The sequence below is a fragment of the Dromiciops gliroides genome, chromosome 3 (assembly GCF_019393635.1).
Source record: "Dromiciops gliroides isolate mDroGli1 chromosome 3, mDroGli1.pri, whole genome shotgun sequence".
NCBI lineage: Eukaryota > Metazoa > Chordata > Mammalia > Microbiotheria > Microbiotheriidae > Dromiciops > Dromiciops gliroides.
In genome coordinates, this window is record NC_057863.1 from 22,725,734 (window position 1) to 22,738,711 (window position 12,978).

The 12,978-nt window shown below is 37.5% G+C and overlaps 1 protein-coding gene across 1 annotated transcript; it reads right to left on the minus strand.

Annotated features, from left to right (window-relative positions):
* Window positions 1-10,037: 10,037 nt before the first annotated feature.
* Window positions 10,038-10,451, minus strand: LOC122747092 (cytosolic acyl coenzyme A thioester hydrolase-like; the record flags this gene model as incomplete). Its single annotated transcript, XM_043993316.1, has 1 exon — window positions 10,038-10,451. A coding segment is annotated over one exon (414 nt), but the record flags the coding sequence as incomplete, so codon positions are not given.
* Window positions 10,452-12,978: the final 2,527 nt, after the last annotated feature.

Below are 12,978 nucleotides of genomic sequence, written 5' to 3' on the forward strand. Positions count from 1 at the left end.
CACCATACATATTCCCCTTCACACTTCAGAGGAATAATCCTTCCTGCTCCTCTCAGTCTCCTTAAGGGATTAAATTCATATTTTAACTCAATTCCTAAATAGCATTTGTCTGCCAAATTCCAGTTACCAAATGCCACCCCTGATTCCCACCCCCAGCCTCACTCTGGGCTTTTCTGGACATTTCTGGTGCTCTTGTTGCAATATGCAGCCTGGAATACTGCTCTCTAAGGTTTGCATGCCTTAAACTGCTGAGTTAGAGACTTCATTTCCCTTCCCTATAATGGAATAGAACAAATAAAATGACAAACCCCTCAAGACACAAACCCCTAGCCACAAAATCTAAGGGGAAGGTGAAGGTAGTCCTTCCTCTGCTAGTTTATTGCATTGTGTTTCCCCACCCCTACTCCCCGTTCAGTCTTTTATTCTCCAATAAATTGCTTGTGTCCTGGCCACATGCATTCCTTCTGCATGATGCTCTATTTGCCAATGGCTCGATATCCAGTACAGTATCAGAGGCAAAATGGAAAACCAGCAGACAAAATCGACTGCTTTAGGTTTCTCAGCTACTCACAGCACTTCATGTAACAAGTGTCTTCTAAGCCCCTTCTTCCCCTTGAGGTCTCAGGAGATGTCACAATGACATTATTAGCAATTTTCCATCTATCTTTATTTTGGAAGAGAAAACCCATTCTGCTTCAAAGTTCCTTGAATCATTCAACACTTGGGCTATTGTCCCCAACAGTAACCACACATTTCCAGTTATTTATTAATGTGGTTGGGAGTCAGTTATTCTCCAAGTAATCAAGTATATGGGGCTTGGGATAACGTACACCTTAGACAAGTGTGCTAGAGTTCAAAATGGCTTGCAAGAGTCTATTATTAAATTTTCAGTGAGAATTTACACATTGAAAATGGTCAATGCTTCAAATTAGTGACTAGCATTGTTTTCTTATCATATGCATTAAGGAAGTAATAGAGAAGATGTAGATTCAATTTAGGGTCAGCTAGGTGGCAGAGTGGATAGAGCACTGTCCCTGGAGTCAGGAGGAACTGAGTTAAAATCTGACATCAGACACTAACTGGCTGTGTGACCCTGGACAAGACACAATCCTAATTGCCTTAAGCATCTGGGCCCATCGCCAGTCATCTTGATGTATATCTTGCCACTAGACCCAGATGGCTGTGGAAGAGAGAGTGAGGTTGGTGACCTTACATAGTCCTCCCTCACTTAAATCCAATTCAGTGCAAGCCATGACATCACCCCAATGTCATGGCCCTCCTTGAGAATGAAGGACAAAGAATAACAACAAGATTCAACTCAGAAGAGTATAGTGTACATTCCCCCCCCCCCCTCCTCAGAGAGCTGGTTATGAAACATTTGCCAGCACAGCACTGTATGCATCAGTTTTGATGCGCGGAGTCAGGGATTGTTGAAGACTTCTGATTGACTCAAATCTCATAGCCCTTTGGCAAAACTTGCTTCACTCAGTAATGCTAAGTTTCCTGTATAATTCATTTTCTGCACCCTGTGATTTGAAGTCAAATCTGGACATCTGACTTATCAGGACAATATAAGAAATTATAAATGGAAAAGAAAAAAAAATGTTCATTTCCTAATTAGGTGTTTGTTTGTTTTCCTGCAGAGCAAATGGTGCCCTCAGTTGTAATTATTTCAATGTGAACCATTTGGATAATAAATGATTCTTATAAAAATCTAGATCACTCTAAGGAATTTAGAGAAACTTGGGAGAACTTAGATTAAAAAATGAGGAATGAAGAGAGCATAGCCACAAAAAACAATATAGATACTGACTGTAATAATGTAAATAGAAAGAACCCTAAATAAATGTTAAAAGAGAGGAATTGTAATGATTTATCTTGATCCCATAAAATATGGATGATGGGGGGCAGCTAGGTGGCACAGTGGATAAAGCACCAGCCCTGGATTCAGGAAGGACCTGAGTTCAAATCTTACCTCAAACACTTGACACTGGCTGTGTGACTCTGGGTAAGTCACTTAACCTGCATTGCCCTGCCCCCCAAAAATAGATGATGAATCTCACCGCCTTTCTACAGGACTGTGGGTAAGGAATGTTGCTTATGGTGTCTGATACTATCACTAAACCAGCTGGTTTTGCTTAAGGTTTTGCCTTTCTTTTAAGGGTACCAGACTTATGAGGGTACTTGGGGATTTGGGGGGAAGGGGGTGACAAAAAGGATTAATATAAAAAGCGAAGCCATCAATAAAATTATTTGTGAAAAAAATGAAATTCGGATAAACATGGCTTTTTAGAAACCGCATTTCGTCTTCAATGGATATATATATATATATATATACACATATACATATACATATATACACACACACACACAAACTTCTTAATAGGTAGGGATGGTATTTTACATATATATGTTTGTGTGTGTATATATATATATATATATGTATGTATGTATACATATATATGTGTATGTGTGTGTGTATGTAAAATACCATTCCCACCTATTAAGAAGTTTATTTCCATGTTCTTTATGTAGCAGGATGTCATTTTGGGGAGAAGCCATACTTAAAGCAATTTTCTGGCAACCTTTCCATGTTGCCAGGTATATAGTGTAACTTGCCAATTCTCTGCTGAATCTTCTACCTTCAGTGGCAATTAAGAATAGCAACTTGGGCAAAATTGTTGAGGTGTGGCAATCTATTAATTTTATGTTATCTTGAAATGTTCATCTTCTTTGGATGCATGACTTGATTTAAACAAAATATTAGTTGATCAAAACAGCTAGGTGGTACAGTGGATAAAGTGCTAGGCCTGGAGTCAGGAAGACCTGAGTTTGAATCTGGCCTTATAGATTTACTAGGTGAGTGACCCTGGCAAGTCACTTAACCCTGTTTACCTCAGTTTTCTCATCTGTAAAATGATCTGGAGGAGGAAATGGAAAATCATTCTGTATCTTTGCCAAGAAAACCCGGAATTGGGTCATGAAGAGTCAGACAGCTCTCAACAACAAATTTACTTGGTTGATGAATTCCTCTTCATTGTCTGATATTTTTTGTCTTTTTCTATATCTATCTTCCTATTTGTGTGCTTGGTTCAATTTAACATTGACTTGTTATGTCCCTACTCTATATTAAATATTGTACAAATTTTGGAGAGAAATGCCAAAAAGGAAATCAACTCTGATATTAAAGAACTAACAGATGCATTCCTTTTGTAAGATGTCCTACAGGAATCCTGTCCTGATGCCAGTTATTTTCTTTTTGGTAGGGCGATGTGGGTTAAGTAACTTGCCCAAGGTCACACAACTAGTAAGTGTCAAGTGTCTGAGGACAGATTTGAACCTAGGTCCTCCTGATTCCAGGGCTGGTGCTTTATCCACTGCACCACCTAGCTGCCCCCAGATACATTCCTAAATATTTGATGGCAAGGCAAGGGTGATATCATTTTTGTTCGTTCTGTTTTCTCCATATTTTTTTTGTGCTTACTTCTTTTAAAGAAACCCAGAATTGGGATTTCTTTGCTATAGAGAGCTTGTGATGAGAAATTTCCTCTAAAGATAGTCCTTGGAGCCTTTTCTAGTATTGATAACATTCAAGAAGGTAGGATTTGAACCTATGCCTTGGTCACTCGAAGGACAGTTTTCTATATACTGAATCATCCTGCCTGGTACATTTTATAGGATTAATAAACATTTCTCCAACTGATTTTGTTGAATTGAATTATATGTATCTTTTTAGCCCATTAAATAGATAATATGGATCTCTTCCTTAGTTAAAGATGGTAGTCTTCCAAGTGTGTGGTTCATACAGTTGCAAAGACAATTGAGCATGGATTGCTTAACAGTCATAGATGAGACCATCATTTTAGAACTCTCCATAGCCTTAGGGTTCATGCATTCTAACCCAGTCCCCTGACCTCACCCAAAGTGGGACAATTAATTAGTAGATGACAGAAGCAGGGTAAGACTTAAAATCCAACTATCCTGGCTCTCTATCAGGCTGCTCTTATGTGTGAATGCATATCCTAGTAGGCTCCCTACTTCCCAGGAAAGTCTTGATTCTCTCCCCTAGGAAGACTCTTGTTCCACCTCTGTGGTATCAAACACTTCTGTGTGGCTTTTCAATTTTTGTTGGAATTCTTACTTTTATTTCATTCTACTTCCTTTCCCATTCCCCTCCCACACACACACACACTTTAAACTTATGTGCCCACACTCATTTGAGAGAGTTGTACTTCCACACAGGCTTTTAGGCCATAGATAAGTTTAAAGCTAGAGACATCATACAGGAAGCCCAAGCTTGTCATGGAAGCCACAGAATCCTCATGTTTTTCAGAGCAATACTGGATTAGAAGAATGATCACAAAACATCCCCCAAAGGTCACTTTGTTTTCTGTGTTAACAGAACAGTTTAAAATTTAATTTGATAATAATATAGGCGTATCGGGATGGGGAAATGGAATACCTCTAATAACAAAAGTGTATAAATAAACTAATTAAAAGATAAATCTAAAAACATGAAGATTTTATTTTTCTAATTATTATCCTGAACAATTAACCCTAACTGTAAGATCCTAGTTATCCTAATATCCTTTAGTTATCCTCCCCCCAAAGGAATTAATTTGTATCTACTTTTATTTGCTTTCAATTTAATTTGCTGCACATAGTTTTCTCCCTTTGTAATATAAGTTCCTTGAGGACAGGACCTATTTTCATTTTTTTTTTTTGCTCTTGCATCCTGACACCTGGCACCTATTAGGAGTTGAAATATGCTTGTTGGATGAATAGACAAATGAATGAAGGAATGAAGGAATGAAAACCATTCATTTGGCTTCAGTTTTCTGGGCCAGAAAATAATGCTTGTGATCTTCTCACTTTGTGGTTTAGCAAGTCCTTACCTCACAAAAAAGCATAATAACTACCTGCATGTGAATATTGGTTCTCCCACAGCTCTCTAGGGAGCTATAGTCTGGAAAGATAGGATGAATTTAATGATTTTCATGATACTTCAAAATCTACCTGTCCTATAAATATTAATCATTTGGCTTCCTGGAGATTTTAATAAGAAACCTTGTATAGAAGCCAACATCGGCATTTTTATATAAATAATAATACATAATGGAAAATTCGGCAGAGTCTACCTGAATACTCAAACTGTTGTTGTTCACTCATATCCAACTCTTTATGACAAAATTATAGGGTTTTCTTTGCAAAGATACTAGAGTGGTTTGTCATTTTCTTTTCCAGTGGATTAAGGGAAACAGAGGCTAAGTTACTTGCCCAGGGTCACACAGCTAGTAACTGTCTAATGCAAGATTTAAACTCAGATCTTTCTGATTCATGGCCCAGTGCTCTATCCACTGAGTCACCTAGCTGCCTACATACTCAAACTACCTGGATGTAATGCCCATTTTATCTCATTTTTGCCTGACTGTCCTATTTTGAAGATATAAATGCAGAATATTATACTTGGGTCAAAGAAATTGAATTCCTAGTTGCAAGATTGGAGAAGATTGTTTATATATCAAGTTGTCTAAAAATGATCTAGAGGTCTTAGTTGGTTGTATGCCCAAAATGAACCACTTATCATAAGGCAGTTGAGAAAAAGATGTGATCTTGAATTGTACTGAGAGGCATCACTTTGAGGAGTAAGGTCATAATGTTGTTCAGTTCTGTCCTGGTCTAACTAGATCTGGAATATTTTACCCATTTCTGAGTGTGAAAGTTTAGGAAAGGCATTGAGAATGTGGAGGATGACCAAAATAGAGCAATTCAGATAATATTATAGAAATAATAAAAATAACAATAATAAATAGCATTCATCTAGCTCTTAGGATTTATAAAAGGGCAGTTAGGTGGTATAGTGGATAGAGCACTGGCTCTGAAATTAGAAGGACCTGAGTTCAAATATAATCTTAGACAATTACCAGCTGTGTGACCCTGGGCAAGTCACTTAACTCCAATTGCCTTAAACATCTAGGGCAATTTCTAATTGTCCTGATGTATATCTTGCCACTGGACCCAAATTTCTCTGGAGGAGAGAGTGAAGTTGGTGACCTTGCACAGCCCTCCCTCACTTAAATCCAGTTCATTGTGTGATAAAATAATGGAATTTTTGTCAGATGCCCAGAGGTCCCATCTGATTGATTTAGTATTCTTTGAGAAACCATCTAAGTTGCTACTTGGGATGATTAGATATAGGTCACACCTGGCATTCCCTGAGTGATGTATACTACTGACGTCACCAGGGGGACCACTCTCAGCCAAGCAACTCGAAGGACCTCCTTTTGGGGGGTGGGAGAGAAAAGGTAGAAAAGAGAATACTGAGGCTGGGAGCTCACTCCTTCCTGCTGGTGAGCTTCTGAGAGTGGACTAGACACAGGCTGCACAGCTGACACCCATAGAAACTATGGATTTCCAGGTTGTGAATTAATAGAAACAAGGCTAGCTCTTCAAATTAGCTGAGCTGGAAGCAAGTTTGGGGATTGAGTCAGTCTTTGCTAGAGCCAAGGAGCTTATCCATTTTTCTCTTCTCCCATTCCCTTGTCATTGGCTTTATTAACTTCACCTTTGTTATATATTTTATTCCCATTAATAAAACCTGATTTGTTTGTGGAAAAGAGGCTGTTAATCTCCTTTCATATTAGCTTGGGAAAAATAACTAAAAAAGACAGTTTGGAAGGGAGGAAAATTTGGACCTAGAAGTACCTCATTATTTTCTGAACCCAAATACTATGGTGAGCCACACAATTAACTTTCCCCATGTAAAATTTGGCCCCTACAACTGCAAGTCATGACATCACACTAATGCCATGGTCCTCTGTGAGAAGAAAGAACAAACAATCAGATTTCCAAAGCACTTCACATACATTATATCATTGGATTTAATTTAATTAGGATTACAAAAGGCCCTGAGTTCGTGTCATGTAAAGCTTGGTTGAAGGATCCCTCCCTTCTACATTTCTAGTATTCTTGTACTTTAGCCTCTACCACAGACTCTGATGCAGTGACAATGGCTTCCTGCCTGTTAGTTGAACAAGACACTCCTTCTCTTGACTCTGGGCATTATCTCTGACTGTCCCCCATCCTGACCATACTCTCCCTCCTCAATTTCACCTGTTGATCTCCCTGGCTTCCTGTAGTTCCAATTGAAATCCCATCTATTATAGGAAGCCTTTACCAACCCCTCCAAATACAGTGCTTTTCCTGTTAATTATTTACTATTTATCATATATATATATATATATATATATATATATATATATATATATATATATATAGCTTGCTTTGTACATATTTCTTTGTCCTTGAGGGGAGGAAGTATTTTTTGCCTCTTGTTGTATTTTTGGCTCTTAGCACTTTGACTAGCATGTAGTAGGTGCTTAGGAAATATTTATTAATTGATTTATTGATTGATTCATGGGATTTGAGTCCCAGATGTTTCACACAATAACTTTGTAGGTATGGCCAAATGACTGACGCTCTCTGTTCCTGATTTTCTGTCATTAAATGAAGACCTTGGAGCATGAATTCCTCTAGTTCCTTTTAAGCTCTTAAGCTGAACATTTCAATTAGAGCATTGTTGAAAATTAGGGCAAGGACCATTAGTGACAGGTTTTGTGTTCTTTCTTGCTATAGCTGGCTTCCCCTCCTATTTCCTAATAAAAGATAACATTAAAACTGCATTTCACAAAGGTTCCATGGGAAATTGAGGACATTTGGGACTAATTTGTTAAATTAATATTACCATGTGCCTAGATTTTATGGTCTCTATTTCCTATTTGCATTTGTAGATGTATTTTGAGGAGCATTCATCAACAATTAAGGATCCATGATTTAATCAGTATAGTTATTCCTTCTCTTGGATTGATCATCAACATTTACACCTTAGTAGATCATATTCATGACTTGTAGATAAAATCAATGATCACTCAGTGGCTGGCTTTCTGGAGATATGCCTGTGAGAACCTTGTTAAAGGTATCTTTAAAGCAGTATCATACAGTCGACCACAGGGGCCCTCCTCAAGATCTTTCCAACTTATGAGCCAGAAAGAATGAACTCCTGGAATAGCCTTGGAGAGCCCAGGGAGTCTGTCTGATGAGTACTAAAAATAATTGTGGTGGAGGATTATGATCAAATATCATCTGAATGAAAACAATATTCTGATCAATTGATGAGATGGGAAGTGAAGGCATATTTGTTGTCCATCAATAATGAATAAACTCTGTACAGTTTCAATTTATAATGAATTATTAATTTATTTGAAAATGCAAATATTTTGAACAACACTAACATGTGAATATTTCCATATACAAACAATGAAAAAAGGTGTTTTATATAAAACCACACATCTAATTACGTACAGCTATCAACAAACATATGAAGAGTAAAAAAAATGAGTTCCATATCACTAATAATAAGAAAACTACAAATTAAAACATTGCTGAAGCTCCATCTCATACCCCTAAGGTTTAAAGGTATGACAAATAAAGAAAAAAACCAATTCTTAGGGGGTACGTGAGAGGTTAGGCAAACTAATACTCTTTTGCTGGAGTTCTGAATTTATACAACTATTCTGGAAAACAATTTGAAACTATATCCCCAAGTCACTAAATTTTGTACAACGTATGACCCATCAATAGGCACATATCCCAAAGTGATTAAAAAGTAAAAGGAGGGGCAGCTAGGTGGCACAATGGATAGAGCACCGGCCCTGGAGTCAGGAGTACCTGAGTTCGGATCTGGCATCAGACACTTAACACTTACTAGCTGTGTGACCCTGGGCAAGTCACTTAACCCCAATTGCCTCACTAAAAAAAAAAAAAAAGTAAAAGGAAATAAATACATAGCATGTGGTAAAATATACATAATAGAAATCCATTTAATTTTGGCAAAGAACTGCAAAGTAAGAGGAATGTCCATGTATTGGGGAATGGGAAATGAAGTATGGTATATGATAATGGCATATTTTGCTTTCTGAAATAATTAATTGAATGGGTTAAAAAATATGGAAATACTTTATAAATTAATGCAAAGAGAAGTGAGCAGAACCAGAAAAAATGTACAAAGACTAAAATATTATAAAGAAAATTAATTTTGAAAGACTTAAGATTTGCAATCAATGACATGACCAGCTATGAATCCAGATAACTAATGACAAAAAATGCTTCCCATATCTTGAAAGAGATGTGATTAACTACAGGGACAGAATTTTACAAAAGAGAAAGAGAAGGAAGAAAATGAAAATCAAGGAAGCATTTTAAAAAATAAGAAGAAAGAGAACTGCAGGTGAATGAGTCAGCTTTTGGAACTAATATGTAGAATTTAATATTTGCCTTAAAAAACAGGAATAACAACAACAATATTTATATCTTTACACATCTATACCTATAGATTTAGAGAGATATATAATGAAATCTAATGGTTCCATTTCATCTTCCTATCACATAAGGCTTACCTGGAAAATACTGACACAGGTTGAATGTCAACTTTAACAAATATTATTAGATATTTTGTTTTTCCCTACTGTGAGCAACATAATTCTTCTGGGGCCTTGAATCACTGGCATATCTGGTTTACTGATCCAAACAGGAAATTTTATGCAAATGAAATTAGCCTAAAGGTAAAATCAGAGACTACTTTGAAAGGTGAAAATAAAACAAAACAAAAAAACAAACCAAACTATGTTGCATGCTGGCTATGTGCAATTTTTTTTAGCTCCGGCCACAATAGCTTTATTAATGTCATATTCTTTATATAACTCACAATGGGCACAGTAGGATTTGCTAAGTTTTTCAATGGAATGACTTAAGACAGTTTGGAAAAACACCATATAGCCTTTATACTGGTCTAATATAAATAAGCTTTGGTGTATACACTTTCAGAATATATTGTAGGTTAACACTGCACTACAAATACTTCACAGAACACTACTTTTTACCATGAATAGGATTTTTTGGCCAAGTGAGTTACTTCTAAGTGAAAAAACAAATTCCTTCCCAGTTTCATATTCTTGGGTCTCTGGGGATCAGGGAAAAGGTCACTTCTGAGAGTTGGCATCTATTTGGGCCTGTTGCTTGGCTTTCATCTGTAGATATCCACCTTTGCCCTCTTCAAAACACCACTTCTCCTCCTCAGTCTCTACCAGCAGTTGAGGCACAGGGAGTGTCTTCCCCTCTTTGCTCAGTGACACACAGTTAACAAAGGTACTGCCAGCATGGCATCTCTCTTGGGAATGCAACACAACAGGATCGGCATCCACCAAGACTTCCATCTCAACTGACTTATTGTTTGTGAAGGTCATGCATCCAGAAATGGTGATTACACGACCTTTCCTGATCTCGTCGTGAAAGTTGATGGCATCCACTGAAGCTGTGACAATATTGTTCTTGCAGAGGGGGGCATTCACAATCCCAGCTACTTCATCCATTAGGTTCATGGTGACACCCCTGTGTATGGAGAGTACAATTCAATGGTCCCACCAGATGGATCAAGATGGACTGGCTGTAGCTAACAGTATATGGCTCTGGGTTAACAGAAGGTTGCATCACATCCCAATACAGTCTTAAGATAGATAGATTTAGAATCCTGGAAGGACTTTTTTTTTCTTGATGAAGGTAGTGACAGAGGACTTATGGGTTGTTAACAGTTATAGAAGGCTCAAAATTGTTGAAAAATTTGGACTAATGGAGCCCTCTCTAGCCATACTCACAGAGACAGACAGGCAGAGACAGACAGACAGACACAGAGACAGAGATAGAGAGACACAGAGAGACAGAGAGTTGGGAAGAAAGGAAGAGGGGGAGAAGGGAAAGGGATGAAAGGAGAAAGGAAATAAAGGAGGAAGAAAAAGAAAGAAGGGAGAAAGGAAGGAAAGGAAGGAATAAAGGAAGGAAGGAAGGAAGGAAGGAAGGAAGGAAAAATTTATAATTTTATAAGCTGTATTTTAATTTTTAAACTTATCCCTCTCTCTGAGAAATCAAGAAGTTAACTTTTTTTCTGAACAAATAAAATTAAATCTTAAGTGATTTTTGAACTTTGCCAAGTACAGTATACCATTTCTAATTTTAAACCCATCAAGTTATATTTCCTATGTTTACTCTTCCTATGAAATGAATGGGAAAGAATTAAGCTCAATTATTATGAAACTCTGTAATGTTCATGAGTCATTTTCCATTCAGTGTTTTTGGCTTAAGTTTTTATTGTGGATAAATAATCTTATTGAGGAAATGCTACATATTACCTCAAAGTTTTACAAACAGAAATTTCTCAGTGGCTGCAAACAAGCACATGGTATATCAATACTTAAGAATGAAGAAAGTTTCAAACATAAATAATACAGTGCATCTGACAACTCAGAGATATATGTATAGCTTCCCTTGACCAAGGTACATCTATAGATGACAGCCCATCCATTTCTGCTTGTCCCATGCAATTTTTGTAATCACCCTTCTGTGAGTTCACTATCATGACCATCAGAGGTGTTTCAAGTTCCTGTCTCCTTGACTCCCACTACCATGGTTGGTACCTTCCCTCAAAATTTACTTATAATTTATACTTTGTGTGTACACATACACACAACAAAATGTGTGTGTATGTACACACACATATACGTGTATATTTATATATACATATGTGTATATATTTTCTACATGCACACACACACATACCCCTCTGGAAGAAAATAGAATTTATTTTTTGGTTTTTGTAGAGCAATGAGGGTTAAGTGACTTGCCCAAGGTCACACAGCTAGTAAGCGTCAAGTGTCTGAGGCCAGATTTGAACTCAGGTCTTCCTGAATCCAGGGCCAGCGCTTTATTCACTGTACCACCCAGCTGCCACCAGAAAGCAGAATTTGAGTTAAGTCAGGAAAAAAGAGAGGAAAGAGAGAAAGTGGAGGTAATGAGGAAGAGTATTGCAGGCATATGGGACAGTCAGGGAAGGCATGGATTAGGATGCTGAATTGTCATCTGTGAGGAACAACAAGAGAAAGTGTAAGAAGAGTGGAAAGTTATTTTCCATGTTCATCTTCCTTTCTACCCCACCTTCATTTTTGCTCATACATTTCTATAATTATTTCTTTTCTTCTATTTCTTCATATTTCTTTGTATGATAAGCTTTGAAGCATTCTTAACTCACCTTCTTGCCCAATATGTAGCTCCTCTTTGGATATGGAATATGTATACATGTGAGATTTAAAATTGGATACTAGAGCATTAATCTCCCCTCTTTAACCTTTCCCTTAAGTTATCTACCAGACTAGTAAATGGAAGAAACCTCTGGTCTCTAGTTAGAGCTTTTATTGTTTGGGAATTATTACAAGGTGATGTTGATTAGAGGGATAGGAAAGTAGAAATACAAAACAAATAGTCTTAAGTCTAAGCTTAGTCTATATTCTGTATAAAACTCACCAAAAACTCAAGGCCACCTTTGAGGGGAGAGAGCCACATCAGGCACGTGCTGCTAATGGCGAGTCGAGCTGAGTTGAACTCCAGTCAGCGTTCGTTTGTGCAGCACAGTCATTGGACTAGGAGAGCAGGAAAAACCTCACTTCCATTCTCTCCTTGCCTTTTAAGCTCACACCCCGGAAGTGGAGTGCTTAGCAGCTGGGCTGGCGTGCATAGCCCATGCACGGCCATCAGTCTCCTCCCCGAAAGGGTAGTCCTTCAAAAACTGGCGTCTTTCCGTATTCACTAACCGACTATTAAAAACTTTTTACCACATTCCCCCCTTTGATTCCTCAAGAAACAAAATGTTTCCTTGATGGAACAGTAAAAAGAATATAATAACTATTGCTAACTAATAATATGTGAACAACAATATAGAAAAGGAAGAGAGGAAAGTTTTGTCCAGACGGGCGGTTTTTTGTCCTCAAGAACTGACGCTTTGACATTAGTCTTGCAAAGGGAGAGCCTCTGCAGAGAGTACATGTTACAGATAGTGTATATTATAACAGAAAGGAGATAGTAAAAACTAACAAA